Source organism: Natrix helvetica (genome assembly GCF_964273705.1).
Source record: "Natrix helvetica genome assembly, chromosome: Z".
Taxonomy (NCBI): Eukaryota; Metazoa; Chordata; class Lepidosauria; order Squamata; family Natricidae; genus Natrix; species Natrix helvetica.
In genome coordinates, this window is record NC_138554.1 from 138,579,380 (window position 1) to 138,605,508 (window position 26,129).

General features: G+C 42.9%; 1 protein-coding gene across 1 annotated transcript in view; it reads right to left on the bottom strand.

Moving 5' to 3' along the window:
• Positions 1 to 26,129, bottom strand: part of OBSCN (obscurin, cytoskeletal calmodulin and titin-interacting RhoGEF) — a gene marked incomplete at its 5' end in the record, with an annotated part of 248,074 nt that overhangs the window by 93,790 nt on the left and 128,155 nt on the right. The window contains 14 exons of the mRNA XM_081970681.1: positions 84 to 109; positions 1,440 to 1,506; positions 3,212 to 3,433; positions 3,945 to 4,043; positions 4,227 to 4,256; positions 5,234 to 5,431; positions 6,624 to 6,748; positions 12,895 to 12,973; positions 13,242 to 13,520; positions 14,458 to 15,792; positions 16,895 to 17,161; positions 19,032 to 19,304; positions 20,249 to 20,521; positions 25,234 to 25,500. Of these exons, the coding sequence (XP_081826807.1) occupies positions 84 to 109; positions 1,440 to 1,506; positions 3,212 to 3,433; positions 3,945 to 4,043; positions 4,227 to 4,256; positions 5,234 to 5,431; positions 6,624 to 6,748; positions 12,895 to 12,973; positions 13,242 to 13,520; positions 14,458 to 15,792; positions 16,895 to 17,161; positions 19,032 to 19,304; positions 20,249 to 20,521; positions 25,234 to 25,500 (3,540 nt within the window). The remainder of the gene's footprint in view (positions 1 to 83; positions 110 to 1,439; positions 1,507 to 3,211; positions 3,434 to 3,944; positions 4,044 to 4,226; positions 4,257 to 5,233; positions 5,432 to 6,623; positions 6,749 to 12,894; positions 12,974 to 13,241; positions 13,521 to 14,457; positions 15,793 to 16,894; positions 17,162 to 19,031; positions 19,305 to 20,248; positions 20,522 to 25,233; positions 25,501 to 26,129) is intronic.

Below are 26,129 nucleotides of genomic sequence, written 5' to 3' on the forward strand. Positions count from 1 at the left end.
AAGGCTCTGTGAAATAGAAACCAGAGTTACATGAGAAAAAAAAAGAAAATTAGCATATATAAAGCTTGTATAGTTTTCCCTACCTTTTCCGGCTTCAGAAGCTTGAGCTCTGAAAAAAAGGAAAAACGGATCTCATTTTCCTATATAGTTTTTATTCTAGCCGTTTTTCCTGACCACAGAAGACAGAAGACAGTGGGGCTGTATGTAAGACTTAATTGCTTATTGTGGAAGGAAGGAAGGAAGGAAGGGAGGGAGGGAGGGAGGGAGGGAGGGAGGGAGGGAGGAAAAAAGGGAGGGAGGGAGGAGGAAGGAAGGAAAAAAGGGAGGGAGGACAGAAGGAAAGGGAGGAAGGAAGGAGGATGGAAGAAGGGAGGGTAGAAAGGAACAAAAGAAGGAAGGAAAGGGAGGGATGAAGGAAGGAAGGAGGCAAGGAAGGAAGGAGGGAAGAGAATAGGAAAAAGGAAAGGAAAAAGGGAGGAAGGAAGGAAATGAAGGAAGGAGGAGAGGGAGGAAGGGAGGGAGCAAGAAAGGAAGGAAAGGAAGGAGTAAGAAAATGAAAAAGGGAGGGAGGGAGGGAGGGAGGGAGGGAGGGAGGGAGGAAGAAAAGAAAGGGAGAGAGGGAGGGAGGAGGGAGCTAAGAAGGAAAGAGAGGAAGGAAGGAGGGAAGATAATAGGAATAAGAAAAGAAAAAAGGGAGGAAGGAAGGAAAGAAAGGAGGGAAGAGAGAGAGAGGGAGGGAGCAAGGAAGGAAGGAAGGAAAGAAGAATAGGAGTAGGAAAATGAAAAGGGGAGGGAGGGAGGGAGGGAGGAATCCACAGGGTCTGTAAAGGGATAGTTTAAGCCAGGGGTGTCCAAACTTGGGAACTTTAAGACTTGTGGACTTCAACTCCCAGAATTCCCCAGCCAGCATGCTGGCTGGGGAATTCTGGGAGTTGAAATCCACAAGTCCTAAAGTTCCCAAGTTTGGACACCCCTGGTTTAAGCAAACAGTTGTTCCAGCATCCCATGCCAGAATTCATTAAAAAAACATTTAAAAACATCAAATATTTTTTTAAAAACCACCACAATTTTCTTACAGTCTTTGAACAGGTAAGGCTTTCAATGTCAACCCAAATATACGCTACACATCTCTGTGCAACATTGACTAAAATGAGGAAAGAAATACTATTCATAGCCTTTTTCTTTCTTTGCTGTCCTCATAATTGCAATCAGCAAATTAGTGTGGATATGTTTTTAAAGAAACTTCAGTAATAGTGCATTTTATATCCCATCTGGGTATATAAGAAAGGGTCCTCTGTCACTTAGATGTTGGTTCCCAACAATTCATGAATGTGAAGGATTGGGAACTCAAGCTTATTGTACTGGACTAATTAAAATAGTATAATGTTATGAGTATCCTATTTTTTCATTAATATTTGGCCAGGCTATGACATGCTTACCCAATTGATGTCATGATGGCCTCTGTCACCAACACACGCTCCTGGGTCAGAGACTCAGCCTCTTTCACTGCAAGAGAATAGCAGCACTCATGATGATACCTAATTTTGTAAGGAAATAACTGCAGGAAAACCACCAAGCTCAGAGAGCACCAAGGACCTCCTCTCCTTCTACTCCTCTTTGTCCTCATCCCCACAAACGCCCTCCCTTTAGCACTGATGTTGTTAGCTAGGGTCGTGAAATGTCTGGGGAAAAAAACAACCAAGCTCAGAGAGCACCAAGGAGCCCACAGTTATTGGTATTCTCCTCCTCCATCCCCATTCTCTTCCTCCTCTCCATAAACCTTTCTGCTTCAATAGGTATAAGACAAGATTGGTGTAGAGGGCTAGATGAGAGAACTGGAGTGGATGGATGGATGACAAATAAAATATAGAAAAATAGATAGATGATAGATAGATAGATAGATAGATAGATAGATAGATAGATATCAGATAGGTAGATAGATAGATAGATAGATAGATAGATAGATAGATAGATAGATAGATAGATAGATAGATAGATAGATAGATGATAGATAGATGATAGATAGATGATAGATAGATAGATAGATGTCAGATAAGTAGGTAGATAGATAGATAGATGATAGATAGATAGATGATAGATAGATGATAGATAGATAGATGTCAGATAAGTAGGTAGATAGATAGATGATAGATAGATAGATAGATAGATAGATAGATAGATAGATAGATAGATAGATAGATAGATAGATAGATAGATAGATGTAGATAGGTAGGTAGGTAGGTAGGTAGGTAGGTAGGTAGGTAGGTAGGTAGATAGATAGATAGATAGATAGATAGATAGATAGATAGATAGATAGATGTAGGTAGGTAGGTAGGTAGGTAGGTAGGTAGGTAGGTAGGTAGGTAGATAGATAGATAGATGATAGATAGATAGATAGATGATAGATAGATAGATAGATAGATAGATAGATAGATAGATAGATAGATATCAGATAGGTAGGTAGGTAGGTAGGTAGGTAGGTAGGTAGGTAGGTAGATAGATAGATAGATAGATAGATGATAGATGATAGATGGATAGATAGATAGATAGATAGATAGATAGATAGATAGATAGATAGATAGACAGACAGATAGACAGGCAGACAGACAGACAGATAGATGATAGATAGATAGATAGATAGATGATAGATAGATAGATAGATAGATAGATAGATAGATAGATAGATAGATAGATAGATAGATGTAGATAGGTAGGTAGGTAGGTAGGTAGGTAGGTAGGTAGGTAGGTAGGTAGGTAGATAGATAGATAGATGTAGGTAGGTAGGTAGGTAGGTAGGTAGGTAGGTAGATAGATAGATAGATAGATAGATGATAGATAGATAGATAGATAGATGATAGATAGATAGATAGATAGATAGATAGATAGATAGATAGATAGATAGATATCAGATAGGTAGGTAGGTAGGTAGATAGGTAGGTAGGTAGATAGATAGATAGATAGATAGATAGATAGATAGATAGATAGATAGATGATAGATGGATAGATAGATAGACAGACAGATAGACAGGCAGACAGACAGACAGATAGATGATAGATAGATAGATAGATAGATGATAGATAGATAGATAGATAGATAGATAGATAGATAGATAGATAGATAGATAGATAGATAATCAGATAGATAGATAATCAGATAGATACTGGTAGATGATAGATAGACAGACAGATGGGCAGAGACAGAGAGACTTACCATCCAAAACTTCCAATGAAGCACTGCAGATAGACTGACCAGCCTGATTGGAGGCTATACAAGTATAGTTTCCACTGTAGGTTTTTTCTACACCCAATAAGATCAGACTGTGCTGCATATTGGAACTGGCCAGTTTATAACCTGGAGTATCCGACCTGATCCAGAGGATGTCTTCACCATGAGATTCTTCCTTCAACCATGTTATGGAGGGTGATGGAGTCCCTAAAAAAAGGTGGGGAACAGTGAGGTTTTGGGGCAAAGATGCTACAGAAAGACTTTTTTTTGGGGGGGGGAATTGTTGATTTATACAGAAAAAATAATGATGAGAAAAATGGCCACAATACAGTAGTCCTTAACTTACAATACTTCATTCAGTGAACATTCAAAGTTACAATGACACTGAAAAAAGTGACTTATTATCCATTTTCACACTTGGCAGCAACCCCTATAGTTACATGATCAAAATTCAGACACTTGGCAACTGATTCATATTGCAGGGTCCTGGGTTCACATGATCCCTTTTTAAGACTTTCTAAAGAGCAATTCACTTAAAAACCAGGTGATTAATTTAACAAATGCAATGATTCACTGAACAACTGTGGAAAGGAAGTGGGCCAAAAGTCACTTAATAAAGTGTTTCGCTTATAACAAAATTTTGTGCTCAATTATAGTCATAAGTCAAGGACTGCTGCAGTCAAAAAGGGTAGGTGTGACGGCCTTGACGCTTACTTACCTTCCACCTTCACCGAGAGGGTGATGCTGACCCCTCTCCTCACTTTCTTGTTGGTAAATCTTTCCAGGAATCTCGGTGGCACCAGCTGTTCATAAATGTCTGAAAATTAAAATATTTGAAGCAGAAGATGAATTGAGAGAGGGAAAAATAAGCTCCCAACTCAGACTAAGCTTGCTTGGTTTTCCATGGACCAAGCATCCAAACTGCTTTGATTTGGGCAAAACAGTCCTCAAGTAAAACACCTGGGGCTTTAGCCACACTTTACCTGTTTCATTTTCTTACCTTTTTCTGGTTGTCTGTCCTCACCATCTCCTGCAAAAAGACAAAAAAGGGACTGAGTGAAATTACTTCATTACACTTCTCTCCCTCTCTCTTTGCGTTCTCTCTCTCTGTCTCTCTCTGTCTCTCTGTCTCTCTGTCTCTCTCTCTCTCTCTCTCTCTGTGTATGTTTGTCTCTCTCTCTCACACTCTCTCTCATCTATCTATCTACCATTCCATTCATCTATCCATCCATCCATCCCTTTATCAATATCTATCATCTCCTTCTTTATTCTTTATTTCTTCTTTCTTTTTTCTATTCATCCATCCATTCATCCCTCCCTCTCATCTATTTCTATCATCCATATATCTTTCATCTGTCTATCTACCATCTATCCATCTATCTATCTATCCATCTATCTGTTTATCTCTCTATCTATCTATCTATCTATCTATCTATCTATCTATCATTTATTCATCCATCTATCCCCCCTCTCTCATCTATTTCTATTTATCCACCATCCATATATCTTTTATCTGTCTATCTACCATCGATCCATCCATCATCTATCTGTCTGTTGGTATCATATATCTCTCTCTGTCCATCCATCTATCCATGCGTCATTTCTGCATTGTTGATAGATTGCCCCGGATAAAAGAAATCAACCGGTGGGGGGGGGGGGGGTGATGACACAATATCCAAGGCAGAGGTGGGCTGCCAATTTCCTTACTACCGGTTCAGCCACACTCCTGCAGAAGCATCCAGGCAGGTGGGCAGAGCCTACAGCTGCCACTACTACCGGTTCAGCTAATCTGGGCCAAACCGGCAGCAATCCATCTCTGATCCAAGGCATCATTCCTTAACAACTGCCTACTGGAACAGTATTGCTTTAGGCTGCCTCTGAAACACCCATTAGAGTAAGAAGGTGGGGATTTTTCCCCCCCAAAAGACACCATAATGGGAAAAATCCAGACTCTGTAGTTCTGCTGGGCAGATTTGGCCTATCAAGGAAGCATTTCAGCCTGTTCACCTTTGACTATGAGCCTGGCTGCCGAATACGCAGACCCAGCAGAGTTGGTGATGAAGACAGAATACTGGCCATCGTCCTCTTTGGTGACCTGCAGAACTTCCAGAGCGTGAAATTCGTGGCTGTCTGTCCTTTGGAGATGATTGCTTGTGTGTAACGGCTGACCGTCTTTGAACCAATAGAGACGGGGCTCAGGGAAACCTAGGTGGATGCATAACAGAGAGAGATGTACGCGTTACAAGACTAATCAAGGAATCCATCATTGTTCTACTTAACACCCCTATTCAGTTACTTGGCTAGTCACAGTATGGCATTAATTCCTTTCGGTCATTCAATGCTGAGGATCAGAGATTTCTCGCAAATGGACAAATATAAACACCCCAGGATAATGTTGCAGGGTCCAATCTGGGTCAGTCAGTGGGATGAGAGATTTTGTCTCCCGAGCTTTCGGACTTGGATGCTGGAGTCCCTCCGCAGAGAACTTCTCAGTAGCAGAGTGTGTGTTTTGGGCTGCTCTGCATTTATATGGTGCTTGTTATGTGTGGCTTTTTAGTTGTTGATTGAATGGCTGTCTATTAAATTGTTAGCTACTGTTTCTTTGTGCTGCCAAGTCCTCACCTCCTAAGTTCTTAGTAAGCTGGTGGTAAATCAGCATGCCTATTGACTGACAAGGGGTCCATTTCACAGGCTTCAATCGCTTTCCTGGCTGTTTTTGTCTCTGCTCATCCAATAACCTTAGCAGCTTCAAAACCGAATGCATGTGTTTCCTCATTGCAATGTGAGGCTACCAATGGCTTTGGTCTCCTCACCTGATTGCTCACTTCTATTCTTACAATCTGGTGGTTAGCTTCCTCCGTGTCTGTCCTGCATAGTCACAGGGGCAATCCATGCAGGGGAGATTTCTTAAGTCAGAATTTGCCAGTCACTGGTGAAGACTTCCCTGCCTAACGTGGGACTAGACCTCATGGTCTCCCATTTTTAGCCTGGTGCCTTCACTACTACACCAAACTGATTCTCCTGTTGCAATGCAAGCTGCAGCCCTTTTGAACATGCATCGTAACGTTGGTTGCGTACAAAAAGGGTGGAACTTGGATCACAATAAGGAATAATGAATATTCAGCATAATGAAATTATTTTGTTTAAATCTGCTTAATGCTGCAATGCCTCAGAATCCTTCTGAGTACACAGTGGCTGGAACTGAGCCCAGAACTCAAGGTGGAGCGAGACGAAACCAAAATCAAGAAACAATTTTCAACCCCACAAGGTCAGTCTCACCCACTGCCTGAACAACTCCAAAAACAAAGACCAGCATGGAAGAAGTGATTGTGTGAGTGGGATCTACCCCAAACTATGAAGCTGCGGAGGGGCGGGAGGGTGTTGAAATATCTGTTACCTTTCACTTTTAAATGGAATTTGGCAACAGGGGCTCCAGGCGCCACGTGAATATCGTGAAGTTCATCCATGATTTGAGGCAACTGTTCCTCTTCTGTTGTTGACTCCACTCCTTCTTGTTCCCGGCTGGTTCAAGAGATGGTAGGAAAGAGAGGGAGGGCAACACAAATGATTGACATGCAAAGCCCACTCCCAAATATAATTAGAATCTGGATAGAACAGTATGTTTGGAAGGGACCTTGGAGGTCTTCTAGTCCAATCCCCTGCTCAAACAGGAGGCATGCAGGAAAGGGAGGTGTGCTCCCTGTTCTGATTCAGAAGTCAATACTGGTAGTCCTCGATTTATGACCATGGCTAAGTCCAAAAATTTTGTTGTTAAATGAGACAGTTAAATGAATTTTGCCCAGTTTGATGAACTTTCTTTGCCACATTTATTAAGTAAACAATTTCAGTTGTTAAGTCACTTATACGATCGCTGTATAAATCTGGCTTCCCCGTTGTCTTTGCTTGTTAGAAGGTCTTAAAAGAGGATCACGTGATTCCAAGGCATTGCCACCATCATAAATGAGAGTCAATTGTTAAGTATCTGAATGTAAATCACATGACCATGGGGAGGCTATAATGGTCGTAAGTCTGAAAAATGGTCATGTTGCTTTTTTCAATGCCGATGTAACTTCAAACAGTTACTTGGATTGTAAGTTGAGGACTACCAATATAGATTCAAATACGTGGAAATCTAGAGCTCATCGAGTCCTATTCCTAGCTCCATGCAGGATCCACTAAAGCGTCCCCGGCAAATTGTAGGAGGAGTGGTAGAATCTAGGGGGAAGGTCAAAAGGGCAATCAGCCTAGAATTCCTACGTAGCCACAAATGAATTAAATCCAACCTCCCTTGAGTGCCATTGCCCCTTATCTAACTCCTAGCAGGCGCTAACCATGAATTGAGAAGATTCCTGTGCATAGGTTTTTAGCAATCGCTAGAAATTACCCAACTGGCTTTTATGTCTAAGGTGGAACTAGAACTCATAGTCTCCCAGTGATAGGCCCAAAGTTACCCACTGGCTTTAATGCCCAAGAGAGGACTACAACTCATTGTCTCCTGGTGATTGGCCCATAGTCACCCAGTGTTCATAACTAAAGTAGGGCTAGAACTCACAGTCTCCCGTTGATTGGCCCAAACTCACCCAGATGGCTTTCATGCCTCTGGCAGGACAAAAACTACCTGTTTCTGGTGATTGATCAGAAATCACACAGCTGGCTTTTATGTCTAAGACAGGACTAGAAATCCCTGCCTCCTGATAATTGGCCCAAAGTCACCATTGGCTTCCACATCAAGGTAGGTCTAGAACTCCCAGTCTCCTGGTTTCTTGCTGATGCCTTAACCAGTAGGCCAAACTGGCTCTTTAAAAAAGTTAACAATCAAATCAGAAATCTGCAACTATATGGAAGAGGGTGATATTTACCATTCTGGATTATTTTAATAAATGTGTGCCATTCAACAATACATCCAATGATGAAAGATTTTGAAACCGGTCATGCTTTTAACATTGCAGAAATCTAACATTCCTGATCAGCAAAGAGTTATTGATCCTTTAACCTGCAACATTCAGGACATTAAATGGGTTAATCAGAAAACTTCTGAGGTGCTAGATCCAGTTAGTGCAAGAAAAATGTGCCACAACAAGGGAGCTGTCTCAACAATTGTGGAAGCAAACTAATCAGGGCAATAAATGTATGTCCCAAAATAATATTTGATAATAGATTTCTACCCAGAGTCATTTTGATATGAGGTGGGTGGCAAATAAATATAAAGACTTACCTGAACGATCGTTCTCGGTGCGCTGCTTAGCGAATCCAAAGGAATGGGTTAATTTCGGTCTGCTTGCCTAGAGACTGAATTAAAGAAACTTGGCCACGCCTCCTCTTTCACTTGGCAGCTCAGTTTTTTCAATGAAAGGCATGGCCGTTTTGAGAGATAAAAGCACCTGAGATGCCCTCCTAACCTCGAAACCTAACTTGCCGTCAGAGACCCTGGGCCGAGTCGTGAATGGGCGGGGTTGGATTCTCACGCAGGGAACCAAGAAAGACCGTTCAGGTAAATCAACGGTCTTTCTCCAGTGCGCTGCTTAGAGAATCCAAAGGACTGGGATATGCCTAAGCATACTGACCTAAGGGTGGGTAGTTGACCAGTCCAGGGAACCAGAGTCCAAGTGAACCACCTGCAATACCCGACGTCCGAAGGAAGCTTCAGCTGAAGCATAAACGTCTAATTTATAATGTTTGATGAAGGGTGACGGAGATGACCACATTGCCACACTACATATTTCCTCGACCAAAGCTTGACTGGACCAGGCCGTAGTCATGGCCGCACTGTGCTTAGAGTGGGCTGTGATGTGCCAGGGCAAGGGAAGCGCCTGCATCCAGTACGCTTTAGTGATACAGGCTTTCAACCATCTCCCAAGATCTCCCATCTCCCGCTGACACCTTTTGGCCCATGGAGCCAGGAAGAAAGGTGATGAACAGGGCCTCCGACCATCAGAAGGATGCCATGCGCTTGATGTAGCATTGAAGGATCCATCGCACATCAAGATGATGCCATTTTCTCTCTATGCATCGGTCGGGGACAAAAGTCAGGTAAGTCCAATTCCTGGGCTCTAAGGAACCAGGAGTTGACATTCGTGAGAAACGAAGGGTCAAGCCGGAGGATACCCTGTCAGGATGGAAAATACAGAGGTCGCTATGGACCAACAGGGCTGCCAGCTCTGAGACCCTCCAGGCCGAGGTGATGGCCATGAGGAAGGCCACTTTCAAAGTCAATAGACGAAGGCTAATAGAGCGGATGTGTTCAAACAGGGCTGACGTCAATGCCTCAAGGATTTTGGGCAGCTTTCAAGACTGGTAACGATGGACCATTGGTAGCCTGAGGTTGGAGGCTCCTCTCAGGAACGAATGAACCCTGGGATGGTATGCCAAGGAGTGGCCGGTCCTGCTTAGTAACACCATAGAAAGCGCCACCATCTGCCTCCGTAAAGGTGCCAGTCTCCTATCCAGGCCATCCTGGGGGAATTCCAGGGCTTGAAGAATCAAGTCCAATCTCAGGGAAATCCCCAGAGGGCAGCACCACCTGCTGAAGGCCGATCATGTGGCATTATACATCCTCCTGGTTAGTACAAATGACACATGCAGAGAAGTTGTCACATCTCAGGATGTTGCCATCAATGGCCAAACGGCCAATTGAAGCCACTGAGGGTCCGGGTGTAGTAGGGCCCCTTGGCTGAGGACTATCCTATTGTCCAGAATCCTCCAGAGGGTGGCGATGGGCAGACTGTCCAGGTTGGCAAACCAAGACCAGCGAGACCAGTGAGGGGCGATCATCAACCCTCCGCCTACTCCAATAGGATCTTGCAAATCACTCTCGGAGTGAGCGGTAGTGGTGGAAATGCATACAGCAGCCCTCGGGGCCAGGGGCTGCGGAGAGCATCGATCCCCTCCACTCCAGGCATCTAGAACCTCTTGAAGAATTGAGGCAGGTGGCTGGACATGCAAGTAGATCCACTGTCGGGATGCCGAACCTGTGGGTCAGTTCATGGAACAAGTCCGGGTGGAGCCACCACTCCACATGGTCCACAGTCGATCGACTCAGCCAATCCACCTGTATGTTCGTGGAACCGGAAATATGATCTGCCCTGATGGACAGAAGATGAGACTCCACCCACAGGCAGAGTCCCTGCGCCTCCACCTGAGCTTCTTGGAATGCATGTCCCCCTGGCACTTGATGTGTGTTTTGGCGGCCACATTGTCTGTTAGAATCAACATGTGCCGCCCTGCCACTAGGTCCCTGAATTCCCGAAGGGAGGGAGGGATGGCCTGAAGTTCCAACCAATTGATATTGTTCATCAGGTCCTGGGGGCTCCAATGCCTTGGGCTATGCGGGATGCGGTAGTGAGTGTGAGCACCCCAACCGTACAAGCTGGCATCAGACGTTATCGTGACCTATTCCAGCTCCCTGAAGAGACAACCTTTCAGCAAGGCAGAGGAGGTCCACCAACAGAGAGAGCGGATCACTTTGGAGGACAGTCGCACTGTGATGTCTGGAACACCTCTGTGTCTCCTCTGGTGCGGAAAGAGGAACCATTGGAGATGGTGCGCGTGAAGCCAGCCCCAGGGAATGATTCCTATACAGGAAATCAGCTTCCCTAATAACGTATAAAGGACAAATAGGTGCACTGATATCTGGATCAGAACCTGGTTCACCAGGGCCCGAATGCTGGTGCAACGGTCATGTGACAGGGACGAACAGTGTCTATTATGGCCCTGGATGTAAAAGAGACGTGGCCAGCACTAACTGACTTTTGTCCATATTCACCTGAAATCCGTGGAGCTGCAGCGACCGAATTGTCGCTTTAAGATCTCAATGGGCCTGTCTCGGGGATGTTGATTGTATCAGGACATCGTTGAGATAGCATTGTAGTCTTATGGGACGAGACCTGAAATTGGCCACCACTGCGGCCAACAACTTTGTAAATGTCCTTGGGGCTGACAAGAGTTCGAACGGCAGGGCCCTGTATTGAAAATGGCGTCCTGAGTATGCAAATTGAATTTCCGGGGAGAAGGTCAAATAGGCATATGAAGGTAGGCCTTTTTAATGTCTACTGATGTTAGGTAGTCTCCCTGGAGAAAGTAGCCCAAGATGGTTTGCAGTGATTGCATTTTGAAACGCTTGTACGCCAGATGTACATTCAGCCTCTTGAGATCCAAGATCGCTCTCCACCCCCACCCCACCCTGAGTTCTTGGGCACTAAGAACAGGATGGAGTAAAAACCCCTCCGCTCCTGACCTGAAGGGGTCAGTTTGATAGCACAAATGTCCAGTAGGTGCTGGATCTCGGTGTCCACGAGAGCCCTCATGACCCTGCACCTTGGAACGGAGCACCTGACAAACCTTCAAATTCTAGGGTGAGGCTGATCTGCACCGTCTGAAGAACCCAAGCGTCCGAGGTTGATTATTCCCATTGGTCGACAAGTGAACGAGTCGACCACCAATGGGAATATCAAACTGGGTGTCACCTACCGACGGAAGGGTCAGTAGCTGGAACCTTAGTTTCCTCGTCTGGATTGGGACTGTTGTTGCTGCTGGGGCTGTTGCTGTTCTCTGCCCCTGTCCCTAAATCCGGACTGATCCTGAGATCGATCTGATCTCTGGTAGTAGGGTCTGTGGAACTGGGACCTGGTGGACCCCGAATCCCACTGAAAGGGCTGCCGGCAGAAGTACGGTTGGGACCTGCGATCCATCCACCTTTGCACAGAAGGTAACACCTTCTTTTTATCCTTATTCTCGATGAGAATGGGGTCTAAAGTCTCCCAAAAAAGTTTTCTTCTCTTGAAAGGGACTGCTACTAGGCGCCACTTGGAGCGCATGTCTTCTTCACCCAGAATGAATCAGTGGGGAAATACAGGGCAAACCTGCAAGGAACCCTGCAATCCTGGCCGCTCAACAGGTGATACTCAGCCACCAGAGGAAAAGGCTCTAAGAAAAAGGCCAAAAGAGATTGCCTGCAGTGATAGCACAGCGAGATCGTAACCACGCTGCTGATCTCCTCGCAAACTTGCTCACAATGAGGCTCGCGGCAATTAAAATGGTGCCGAAATCAACGGCTCGCAAGTTTAAAGCAGTCAATAGGAACAGTTGCCTAGTGGCTCTGGGCATAGCCAGCACCCGTGAAATACAAACAGCAAGAGAAAATGGCGGCTAAGCCTCCGAGCACACCAAGCTGAGAAGCGGCAGTGACGGGAAGATGGCGAACCAAGCCTCCAAGCACAGCACAAGGGGCTCGAGAACAGTGCACCGAACTCACGGCCCTCAGATCCAGGTAATTAGCAGCCACGGGCTAGCCTGAGCAATCAGGCAGGAGCGCCCAACAATTTACACCCTCCCCATGAAGAGGGAATTCTCAGCAGCAGTTCTTTCCGGTGGACTGGGGAAACCAGCACGCCGCCCGACTCCGTAAACACAAAAACAATAATGATGAAATACAATGCACACAATACCTGTGAACTGCAAAGAAAATCCAAAGGAAAAAAACCTTAAAAGTACAGGAGAAACTGTGGTTACGTCTCTGTAGGCAGACTGAATTGAAAAAACTGAGGCTACCGAGTGAAAAGGAGGCATGGCCAAGTTTCTTCAATTCAGTCTCTAGGCAAGCAGACTGAAACTAGCCCATTCCTTTGGATTCTCTAAGCAGTAGGCGAATAAAAAAATAATATTGCTCTTACCTGGACAGGTAACCTTTGGCACTGTAGTACGAGGAGGTCTCCGTTGCATCTCCAGCTGTATCATAGTCTGTGCTGATTACTAATGAATGGTAAAAAGAGGATTTTAGGGGCAACGTTTCTCAATTTCAGCCACTTTAAGGTCAGTGGACTTCACCTCTCAGAATTCCATGGTCAAGCTGAGAAACACCGCTTTAGAGCAGCACTTCTCAAAAACAACATAAGAGAAGGTGGACAATTGTGCAAGAATCAAGGAAGTTCTGATCAGTGATTTTTATGGGAGGGAGGATTATGCTCAATTATGCTCAATTTTTGAACAACAGTTTCCCGCATCCCAGCTTTCAACTCACGTTCCACTCGAAGCTCAGCTTTTGTTGAAGACACCCCCATGCTGTTTTCAGCCACACAGCGGTAGACCCCCATGTCAAGAGGGACCACCGCAGTGATGATCAGCTGATGACATCCTTCCTGGTCCTCGTTGATCATGTAGTGGTCATCCTCTTCAAGAACACGGCCATCTTTAAACCACCGGACAGTTGGCATCGGCTTGCCAATCACCACACAATCGAAACTGACCGGGTAACCATCCTGCACATCTTGATTTTGAAGCTCAGTGATGAAGACTGGAGCTAGAATGAATAAAGAACAATAAGAGCAAAACTATATGTCTGTCTCCTCCTTCTCTCCACAAACGTCGCTCCCTTCTAGCACTAATGATGTTCTTTAGCTGGGTCATGAAATGTCTACAAGAAAACAACCAAGTTCAGAGAGCACCAAGAATCCCACAGTTCCTTCTCCTCTTCCTCCTCCTCACTTTCTTCCTTCTCCTTCTTGTCTATCTACTGCTCCTTCACCTTTTCCTTCTCCCTTAACTTTTGGTCCAGCCCTCAAGGAGTCCCTATACCACTTCAGACAAATGGCTGTCCTTTCTCTTCTTGAAAACCTCCACTGATGAAGCACCCACAACCTCTGAAGGCAAGCCGTTCCACAGATGGATTGCTTTCACTGCTAGGAAGTTTCTCCATAATTTAGGTTGGTTCTCTCCTTAATAAGTTTCCATCCATTACTTCTAATGTCCTGCCTTCAGGTGCTTTGGAAAATAGGTTGACCTCTCTCTTATTTGTAACACTCCCTCAAGTTTTGGAAGATTACTATCACTCTTAGTCCTTCACTTAGTTAGCATACCTAGTTCCCTCAATCGTTCATCATATTATCCTCCAGATCTGATCTTTGTTGCTCTTCTCTGCACTCTTTCTATGGTCTCGTCACCCTTTTTGTACTGTGGCGACCAAAACTGGACACAGTGTTTCAAATACGGTCTCATCAGTGCAGTGTAAAGTGTACTAACACTTCACCTTAAACTGATTTATTGGTACCCATGCCTATTTGCAGGAATCTTCTCAACTAACCACTAGTACCTGCTAGGAGTTGGATAAGGGTCAACAGAATTCAAAGGAGATTGGACTTAGTTCACTTGTGATGACATGGAGATTCTAGGCTAATGACTCTTTTGACTCCGCTCCCAGCTCCTGCCATTCCTCCTCCTACAAAACCTTGTGCACTTACCAGTATCAGAGGTCAGCAGAGTAGGTGGTGGCCGTTGAACCAAAGTCCGCAACTGTCCTGCAGGAGGTGAAGTAGCTTTCCCAATACGCAACTCTATCTTTTTAGGACCCTGGTCCAAAATGTCAATCTCAACAGGAATACCCAAAGCGGCAAACATCTCCCGAAACCGGACCGCAGCTGTTTTGGCCTCTGAGTGAACTTCAAACTTGATGTAGATGTAGCACTCGTCTTCCCGGTAGGTCTGACGATCCACTGCCTCGATCTCTCCCTCATCCGCGCTGACAAACAGTTCCTCGTCAACGTCGGAGATCTCGGTGGAGATTTTAGACTTGAACAACTTGTGGAACCTCCGTCCGGCTTTACGGAAAGCATCGTCCAATTCACTGCCGGACGAGCTCTCTGATTCACTGTCAGGAAGCTTCTTGGTGGGTTTCGATTTGCGAGAAGGTGCTTGAGGTTGGATGGTCACCTTGGCACTGTGGGTTACCTTGCCGAATTTATTGGAGACTTCACAGGCATACTTGCCGCTGTCGTTCATTTCCAGACCGGCGATAATTAAGGAACAGGTCCCATCATTGTAATTGTCTATGTGATAATGCCGCCCATCCTTAATTTCATTCCCGTCTTTCAGCCAACAGACTGTCATGTCTGTTTTGCTGTGGGCCATGCACTCTAGATGGAGGGTGTCTCCTATCTTGCCAACAAAGTCCTTGAAGGTCTCAGCAAAGACCGGATGTTCTTGCTGTTTGATTTCCTTTCTCACTTTGTAACCTTTGAAGGCAGCTTGGATTTTGACAGCAGCTTGAGACATGGAAGGGTCCTCTAAGTCACCTTCAGTGATCTCCAATTCAGTTGACTCTGCAGGAGGAGATGGTTCCTCACTGACCTTCTGCTGATCTTGAGCTACTTTCTCTACGACTTTGCGACTGACACTCAAGGTAGTTGATCCAGCCTTCTTAAGGTAGGTGATTAAAGAAGGTGTCCCAGCTCTGGATTCATCATCTGAACTTGTGATGGAGAAATCTGCTTCTCCAGCCTTTGCAGATTCGTCACAAGTAGAGTATTCCTCGGAGTAGTACTGGGTTATCTCCATTTCCTCCTTCTTCCTCTTCTGAAGCTTGTCGTCTTCTTCGGGAAGTTCACTGATTGAATCCAAGGTTGGCTCGCGACTCATCCTCCGTTTCTTGGCCAGAGCTTCCCATAGAAGATGGAGGTCCCCTTCCTGAGCAGCTTCAGGTGGCAAGCTGGGTTGAACCTCTTCATCCGCTACCTTCATTGACTCTTTAGAGAGTGCTGCTTCCTCAACAATTTCTTTCAACATCGACACTGGAGAAACTAAGAAATGAAATGATGAGATTATTATTAGGAAGTCAGGACATGGCAACTTCTAGACATAAAAGAAGAGGAAGATCTACAGGACAATCTAAATTTTGCAAATCCCCATTCAACAGACTTTAGAATCAATTAATCAATAATCAATCAATCAATCTGGATTAATATAGCACAGGTAGTCCTTGATTTATGACCACAACTGAACCAAATTTCCATTGCTAAGCAAGGCATTTAAGTGAGTCACGCCTCATTTTACAACCTTTTTTGCAATGCTTCTTCTTCTCTCAGAATCACTGAAGCTGTTAAGCGAATCACATGATTGTTAAGTGAATTTGGCTTCCCCTATTGAGTTTGCTTGTCAGAAGCTGGATTGGAAGGGATCACGTGATCCCAGATTGCTGCAACTTGTAAAAACATACTGATTTTCAAGTGCCCGAATTTTGATTTATTTATTTATTTATTTATTTATTTATTTATTTCTTGGATTTCTAGACCGCCCCCTCTCCCAAAAAGGGACTCGGGGCGGTGTACAGTCAATGCAGATAAAAATACAATCATACATGATCATGTAAACATGGGGATGCTGTGACAGCCATGTGAGAATCAGTCATAAGTCACTTTTTTCAGTAAAGGTAGTCCTTGACTTACAACCATTCATGTAATGACCATTCAAATTTACAACAGCACTAGAAAAAAAGGTGACTTACAAGCGATTTTCACGCTTACAACCATTGCAGCATCCCCATAGTCAGGAACTCAATATTCTGGCTCTGAGTAACCAGCTTGTATATGCGACTGTGACACCATTCTGGGAATAGGTGATCTCCATTTGTAACCTTCTCAGCCAGTTTTGGACAAGCAAAGCCGATGGGGGAAACCAGATTTACTTAATGATATTGTAATTTGCTTAACAACTGCAGTGATTTGCTTAACAATCCTGGCAAAAAAAGATCCTAAAATTGTACGAGACTCACTTAATAACATTCTTGCTTAGCAACAGAAGTTCTAGTCCTAGTTGTGCTTATCTCTGCTGGTTAATGACCCCGATACAATTATATGATTTGTGGTCGTAAGTCAAGAATTACCTATATGGATTCTAACTTACCGTCAATCGAAAGATTGGCAGAAGTTTTAATTTCAGGTGAGGCGATGCAGGTGTAGGATCCTTGATCTTCAGATTTAAAATCGTGTATGATGAGTGATTGTTTTTTGCCTTCGGAGATGATTTCATATCGTCCTCCAAGTTGGATCGGTTCTTTCCCTTTGACCCAAATCACCTCTTGGGTCTCACTGGACAATTCACACTGCAACTTGGCCTTCTCTCCTTGCGTGGCAGACTGGTCAACCAAAGGCTGAGTGACTTCAACAGGTTCTAAAATTCAACACACGAAAACCAATTTACAGGTAGTCCTCAACTTGCAACCATTTGTTTAGTGACCATTCAAAGTTACAATATCACTGAAGAAAGCGCCATATGATGTTTTTTTCATACTTATGACCACTGCAGTATCCCTACAGTCATGTGATCAAAATTCAGATGCTTGGCAACTGATTCATATCTCATACAAGGAAAATGTAAAAAGATCTCTCTCTCTCACACACACACACAGACATGTAAAATTAATGCAGAAGGAAAGAAAGAGAGAGAGAGAGAGAGAAAAGTGCAAAGGACAAGATACAAATAATAGAAAATAGAAAACACAAAAAGTAAAGAAAGTTAAAGTATAGTAGAGACTGAAAATATATTTCAGCCATCACAATTGTTATACAATATGCTCTTTACCTCTCTTGGTTTACAACCAATGATTTCTTCATTCCATATCCCATTTTTTAATCTATAGACAAATCCGTAAAGCAATATTTTTTGAATCCTCGGTCAGCAGAAAATCCATTAAGTGTTACCAAAAATAACAGCACATTTTATTTTAACCTGGCTCAAATAAACCAACTCTATAAGCCTTCCTTTTAGTTCTGAAACTATTAATCTTTAGTCCACTCAAGAATTGTTGTAGAATCAGGTTTTTTTTTAAAATGTCTTCTAATCCAACCCTCCTGTTTGAGCAGGAAGAGACCTCTAAGGTCCCTTCCAACTCTGTTTTTCTGTTCTTCTGTGCTGTTATCCTGTTATTCTTCTTTGACTTTTCTCACAAAATTATTCAAACGTCTAACAAGCTTCTTTTGTAAATCCAATATAAAAGAATTATCCAGATCACTCTCTTGGTAGATTATTTGTATTTCCCCTTTGATTTTTAAAACATCAACTGAGTTAAAACATTAACTGTGACATCCTTTCCGTGTCATTCTCATAACTGTCATTGTTGCCTGTCATCTTTTTCTTGTCAAAAAATATTCTTCATCTGCCAATGTTTCCAAAACATTTTTGGACACTGTTTATCCTGTTTATCTATAGAAACAAACTTCATTACTGACATTTTGGTTACTATACTAAAAATTCTATTTTTTCAAAAGTGCCCTTCAATATTTTCAATGTTAATTTTTGTTTGCATCATCTTATATGTTCCAGATAATTAGTTGTAAAGATGGGCAGTTTAGAAACGTGAAAAACAAACAAACAAACAAATGGTATTTGTCTCCCCCTGGTGTCCAATAGTTAAAATTGCTTTTCTTTATTTTGTCTTGCAATAGTCCAAACAAATCTATTTCCCACCGGAAGGATTCTTTATAATTAATTCCAAAAACATATTCTAAATGCATTTGGTCCCTAAATATGTTCTAAGGGGAAAACAGTCTTACTTAGCTGTTTGTTGTTTATTTCATTTTATTTATTTATTTTATTTATTTTATTGTGTTGCTCTTCTCTGCATTCTTCCCAGAGTCTGAAATCTTTGTATTGTGGTGACCAAAACCATTTGGAATATTCCAAGTGTAGTCTTACTAAGGTTTTGTAAAGGGGTACTAGAACTTCACGTGATCTTGATTATATCCCTCTATTAATGCAACCTAGGATTTCATTGGCTTTTTTGGCAGCTGCTTCACAATGTTGGCTCATGTTTAAGTAATTGTCCACTAGGACTCTAAGATCCCTCTCGCAGTTACTGGCATTAAGCCAAGTTTCACCTAGTCTATACCTGTACAGTTGGTTTTTCTTACCTAATTATAGAACCTTACTTTTATCTACCTTGAATTTAATTTTGCTAGGGCGCAGTATTCAGTGTGATCATTTTGCATCAGCCCTATCCTATACGGAAATTGAAAGAAAACAGTTACCTGTTCCAACTTACCTATGACTGTCAATTTTGCAGACACAATAGCATCTCTGGCAGCGAAGGTTATCTCCCCAGAATGGAGAAGCTGAGCTTTCTTTAGGATGAGTTTGTAGGTATTTGCTTCAGCTTCAGTTCTCCAATTTTCATCCGGTTGGATGTCTACGTCATTAAGATACCAGGCAATCTCATGGATGGGCACTGATTCACTTAACACGCAAGTGAAGATGGCTTGTTCCCCGGCATGGATGATGACATCCGTCAGTGGCTGCAAGAATTCCAGTCTCCATCCTGAAATGATCAGAAATGACAATCCTTTCAAAGCAAGGAAGAAATTGAGAGGTTGGGAAATTTTAGGATTTTTTTAAAAAAATCCCGGAATTATAGGTAGTATTTGACCTGCAACAGTTCTTTTAGTGACTGTACGAAGTTACAACAGTGCTGAAAAAGGATCATTTTTCAAACTTATGACCATTGTAGCATCAGCATGTTCACATGATCAAATTCAGATGCTTGGCAACTCATATTATGACAGTCGTAGTGTTCCAAGGTCATAAAATGGGGTAAAATTCAATTAACACATGTCTCACTTAGAAACATAAAATTTGGGCTCAATTATGGTTGTAAGTTGAAGACTATCTGTACATGAAAATGGATCCTGTTTCCTGGCTGTATTGCTAACGGGTCAAGTATCTCGGCTGCTATGTATGTTTAATGTAGTTACTGCTACTGTTTTTTATTATCTTAGAATGTTTTTAGTGTTTTAATTATGATTTTTTTTATTGTAAGCTATTCACAGTTATTGACTGAGATAGGTAGCTATAAAAAAGTAGTCCTCCACTTACAACAGTTCGTTTAATGACCACTTGAAATTACAATGGCATGGAAAAAGGGAATTATGACCATTTTTCACACTTGTGACAATTACAACATCCCCACGGTTGCTTAAGCAGAATCCTTGGCAACTGATTCATATTTATGATGGTTGCAGTGCCCCAAAGTCACATGATCCTCTTTTTGCGACCTTTTGACAAGCAAACTCAATGGGAGAAACCAGATTCACTTAACGGCAGTGTTATTAATTTAACAGCTGCAGTCATTCCTTAACAACTATGGCAAGAAAGGTGGTAGAACAACTATCTCGCTTAGCAATGGAAATTTTGGGCCCAGTTGTGGCCCAAGTTGAGGACTACCTATCTCTGATTGTCTCGTACAGCAAGATATTTGATTGTCACCTTTTACAGTCAAGAAAGCAGATGTGACCACATCGCTTGCTTGAAAGGTCACCCTGCAGCTGTCTTGGACTTTGAGGTTTTTCAGAAGCAGAAGATGGCGAAGCCCATTTTCAAAATAAACCAGTTCCACGTTTTCTGATGTTTTTGCCGGTACATCATCAATTAGCCAGTTATAATTGTAGATTTCTGGTTTGGAAAGATAACACTCAAAGAGAGCTTCCCCTCCTTCCATTGCATCCACATTCTCCAGGCCCTGGATGACTGAATTCTTGGCTGTTAAGACACAAAAAAAATAGAATTAATAATAAAAGGGCCTCAATCCCTGACTTTCCCATCATACGGGCAGTCCTCACCTTACAACTGTTTGTTTAGTGACTGTCTGAAGTTACAACAGCACCAAAAAATTGACTTTGGACTGGTTCTCACACTTACAACCAATGCAGCATTCCCATGGTCACGTGATAAAAATTCAGGTGCTTGGCAGCTGACTCATAGATATGACGGCTGGAGTGTCATGGGTTCATGTGATCACCCTTTGTGACTGTCCCAGACAGCTTCCGATTAGAAGACTCAGTGGAAGAAGCCAGATTCACTTAGCGGCAGTGTGATATACATAACAACTGCAGTGATTCACTTAACAACAATGGCCCAACAGGTCATAAAATGAGGCATGGCTATTTAAAAACAGCCTTACTTAGCAAAAGAAATGTTGGACTCAATTGTAGTTGTAGGTTGATGACTACCTATATAGCATTTAAATTAGCTGGAAATAATAAGTACAATGTAAATGTTACATATAATATGTATAACATATATTTATATACATTTAATATAAATTATGCAGATAATTTATATATTATATATATAAAGTATAAATTACATATAACACAAACATATTATATATATATATAATGTATAATATTACATTATATATGTATATGTATAATATAACTGTATATTATATTGATACAATATATAAAATATAACACTAATAAGACCTTAAATGGATTGCAAACTTGGTTGTTTGCAATGCTTTATATTCAAAAAATGAAGTGACTGCCATCTTTAGCTGAAATTCAACTTTCATTTTGATATAGGTTGAGTTTTGGAAAGGAGAAAGGTTTTTTATAGGAATAAGTTGTGATTTAGGAGATTCTGCAGAGGGAATCAAACATGAAACATTTTTTTTTAAAGTGGAAATTTAATTGCATGGTTAGAAATGGACTGCTTGAAGTTACAGTGGCATTGAAAAAAATGACTTAAGACTGCTTTTCACATTTACAATTGCAGCCATCCTCATGGTCTCACAATAAAAATTCAGACACTCAGCAACTGACTCATATTTATAGTGGTTGCAGTGTCCTGAGGTTCCCCTTTTGTGATCTTCTGACAAGCAAAGTCAATGGGAAAATCTGATTCATTTAATAACTATGTTACTAACATGACATAGTTGGACATAAGTCTTGGAATACGGCATTCAGTTTTGGCCGCCACGATGTAGAAAAGATGGGGAGACTCTAGAAAGAGTGCAGAGAAGAGCAACAAAGAGGATTAGGGGACTGGAGACTAAAACATATGAAGAACGGTTGCAGGAACTGGGGATGTTTAGCTTAAGAGAAAGAAGGACCAGGGGAGACATGATAGCAGTCTTCCAATATCTCAAGGGCTGCCCCAAAGAAGAGGGAGTCAAACTATTATCTGAGGGTAGGACAAGAAAGGAGGATAAGAAGCAACAGGTGGAAACTAATCAAGGAGAGAAGCAACTTAGAATTAAGGAGAAACTTCCTGACAGTCAGAACAATTAATCAGTGGAACAGAAGTTGCCTCCAGAGGTTGTGAATGCCCCAACACTGGAAGTCTTTAAGAAGATGTTGGATAGCCATTTGTCTGAAACGGTATAGGGTTTCCTGCCTAGGCAGGGGGTTAGACTAGAAGACTTCCAAGGTCCCTTCCAACTCTACTATTGTATTGTATTGTATTGTATAAGATGGTGGATAGCCATTTGTCTGAAACGGTATAGGGTTTCCTGCCTAGGCAGGGGGTTGGACTAGAAGACCTCCAAGGTCCCTTCCAACTCTGCTATTGTGTTGTATTGTATAACATCTGCAGTGATTCATTTAGCAACTATAAAAAGAAAGGTTGTAAAATGGGGTAAAATTGGTTAAAATTCATTTAACAAATATCTCGCTTAACCATATAAATTTTGTAGGTCAAGGACTGCCTGTATGCTTTTCAGATGCCATAGTAAACATTTCTGTAAGGAACTGTGATTAATGCCAATGAAATTCAAACCTACAAAATTTATTTATTTATGTCCACCTTTATTATTCTTTTATAAACAACTCAAAACAGTGAATATATCGTAATACTCCTTCTTCCTCCTATTTTCCCTACAACAACAACACTGTGAAGTAAGGCAGGACTCGAACTCACTGTCTACTGGGGGACAACAGACTCAAACTCAACCCCTCCAAGACTGAGTGGCTGTGGCTACCGGCACCTCGGTTCAGCCAGTTGACACCATCACTGGCCATAGGGGGCGAGCAATTGCCCCCTGTGGAACGGGCGCACAATTTGGGCGTCCTCCTTGATGCCTGGCTGTCGATGGATGACCATGTGGCAGCCGTGGCAAGGGGGGCGTTCCACCAGGTTCGCCTGGTGCGCCAATTGCGCCCCTTACTGGACCGGGATGCCCTACGCACGGTCACTCATGCGCTGGTGACGTCTCGTCTGGACTACTGCAATGCCCTCTACATGGGGCTTCCCTTGGGACGCGCCCGAAGACTACAGCTAGTCCAGAATGCGGCCGCGCAGGCCATCATGGGGAGTACTAGGTACTCCCACATAACACCTCTCCTGCGCGAGCTGCACTGGCTGCCTGTGGTTTTTCGGGTGCGTTTCAAGGTGTTGATCACCATCTTTAAAGCGCTCCATGGCACAGGACCTAGCTACTTGCGGGATCGCATCCTACCGCACACATCCCTGCGACCAATTCGCTCTCACAGGGAGGGACTTCTCCTGGTGCCGTCCACCAAGCAATGCCAACGGGCGGCGCGTAGGAGTAGAGCCTTCTCTTTGATGGGCCCAACCCTCTGGAATGACCTCCCCCCCGACATTAGAACCACCACCGACTTCCGCTCCTTCCGTCAAAAACTAAAGACTCACCTGTTTCGACTAGCCGGCTTGGCCCATCCATAGTTTTATATTACCTCCTGCCAGATATTTTAGTTGGGTTAATTTTAACTTTCTGGGGTATTTTTAGGGGTCATTTTTAATATGGTTTTAATAGCTTTACTTTAAGATACAGTCTTTTAACCTCCTCATCTAATTTAAGGATTTGTGTATTTATATTTATTCCTATGTATTTGTGTTTTAATTTGACTGTACACCGCCCTGAGTCCCTTTCGGGAGAGGGGGCGGTCTAGAAATCTAAATAAAAGTAAAGTAAAAGATTGGGCCAAAGTCACCCAGCCAGCTTTCTTGCCTAAGGCAGGACTACAATTCATCATCTCCTGGCCTAAAGTTCCCCAGTTCTTCTCCTAAAGGAGGACTAAAACTCACAGTCTCCCAGTTTCTAACCTGGTTCCTTAATCTCTACTTGATCATGGCTGGTGCAGAAACAGTAAGCATATACTACAATTAGGTTTTTTTTTAATGTCCATAATAAAAGACATAATTTGGTCTTTCTTTTTATCATCATGAAGCTTTACTCAAAGTGACTTTATTTTAAAATGGGCAGTTGTGTTTTCACAGTGTTCAAAGCAACCTGGCAGCCAAGCATTAAAAAAATATAATGCAAGCAGTAAAATCATTAAAAAAATTAAATAATCTCAGAACAGTAGACAAGCCAAATAATAAAGCATATTTCAAAAGCTTCAGCTTGGAATAACAACAGATGACCATTAAGGTTGCAGTAACACAGAGCAATTACAAATTGTTTTAGGCTGCTCAAATGCATTGCTGAGTTATCCTTACAACAGCCCTGTAAGGTAGGCCAGGATTCCTGTTCTCCTACTGTGTATAAGACAACTGAATTGTTGGTGTTGACATGTGCTAAGAAAACTCTTCATGGTTGCAATGCAAATTCAGCCAGGGACACTTCTCAGCTCTCTGCTTCCGTCTGAATTTATTTTATTCAGTAGTTTATTGCTAAAATTAAGGGCAGATAGAATAAATCAAACAAAGTGTGTTTGGAAAACGCAGGCATTTTCCAAATGCATCACCTCAAAATTCTCAATCGTCTGAATTTTTCTGCGACAGGTAAGAGCTTAAAAATTTAATACGAATATTTATTGATAGAAGAAAATATTTGTAGCTCGGGATTGAAATGTGGGGTCTTTGGTGCTCTTGGAACTTGATTGTTTTCTTGCAGACATTTCACGATGCAACCAGGTAATCAGTGTAAGAAGGGAGTAAGGTTCTAGCTTCTAGCACTAGTTCGGTCATGAAATGTCCGCAAGAAAACCACCAAGCCCAAAGAGCACCAAGGACCCCATAGTCCTCCTTCTCTCTGCAAACCGAACTCCCTTCTAGCATTGATGATGTAATCAAGTTGGGTCGTGAAACATCTGCAAGAAAACAACCAAGTTCAAGGAGCCTCAACAACCCTGTACGAATGCTTGTGTCCTTACAAGGGCTTCCTGTTCCCCAACACCTGCTATAAGTGTTAACCAACCCCTTGGTAAACATCAAATCTCCCCTTGCTCTTTGATCTCCAAAAGCTAGTTGCTTAACCAGTGGAACAAGTTGCCTCCAGAAGTTGTGAGTGCTCCAACACTGGAGGTTTTTAAGAAGAGCTTGGACAATCTTTTGTCTGAAATGGTGTAGGGTCTCCTGCTTGAGCAGGGGGTTGGGCTAGAAGACCTTCAAGGTCCCTTCCAACTCTGCTATTCTAGCATTAGTCACCAAAAGAAAGTTGGTTTGGCACTCATGTCAGCTTCGGTGGCGTTCATATGATCATCTTCTTCCATTGTGGTTGACCTCACCTTGAACGTCAAGCATGGCCACCGCTTTGGTCCCTCCAGCTTCACAAGAGTAAATCCCCGTGTCACAAGGAAAAGCCGGCTCGATTTTCAATTTGGCCACATTCCAGTCCTGCTCAACCACAACTCGCTGCCCATCTCCCCAAAGAGGTTGATCATCCTTCTTCCAGACGGCCTGCACTGGCCGAGAATACTGGCAGATGAATTCCGCAGTCCCGTCTTCTTCCAAGGTTAGGTCCTGCATGGGGCTGACCACCTCAATGGTCGGATCTGTCAACCGATAGGTCAGGTGTTAGTGCAGGCTTGGGGGAATATTTATGGAGACTTTTTTGCTTTTAAAGGAGGACTCTCTGTGAGTTGTGTAAAAGCAGGGATCAGAAGCACTCTTTAGTTTGCTAAGGTGGTTTAAGGCTTGTTTGGCTCTGTGATGGAAATGATAAAAGCATGTGAGTTAGCTAAGGAGGCAGCAGATCATTGGTGACTGAATGGCTGAAAGCAGTTTTGCCTAATTTAGAAACCCTCCAGGGGTGTAGACTGCAACTCCCAGAATCCCTCAGCCAGCGTGGAGATTGTGGAGAATTCTGGAAGCTGAACTATTGAGAAAATTGGTTAGATTAAGTCGTTTTTCTTAATATCATAGTCCTCAATTTACAACCATTTGTTTAGGGACCATCCAAAGAGACAACGGCACTGAAAAAAGTGACTTATGACTGATTTTCACACTTATGATCATTGCAGCCTTGCAGTCATGTGATCAAAATTTAGGTGCTTGGCATTTATGAAGGTTGCAGCATGCTGGGGTCACGTGATTGCCATTCGTGAACTTCCCAGTCCGCTACTGACAAGCAAGGTCAATGGGGAAAGATTCACTTACTAGACTCACTTAGCAACCGCACGAT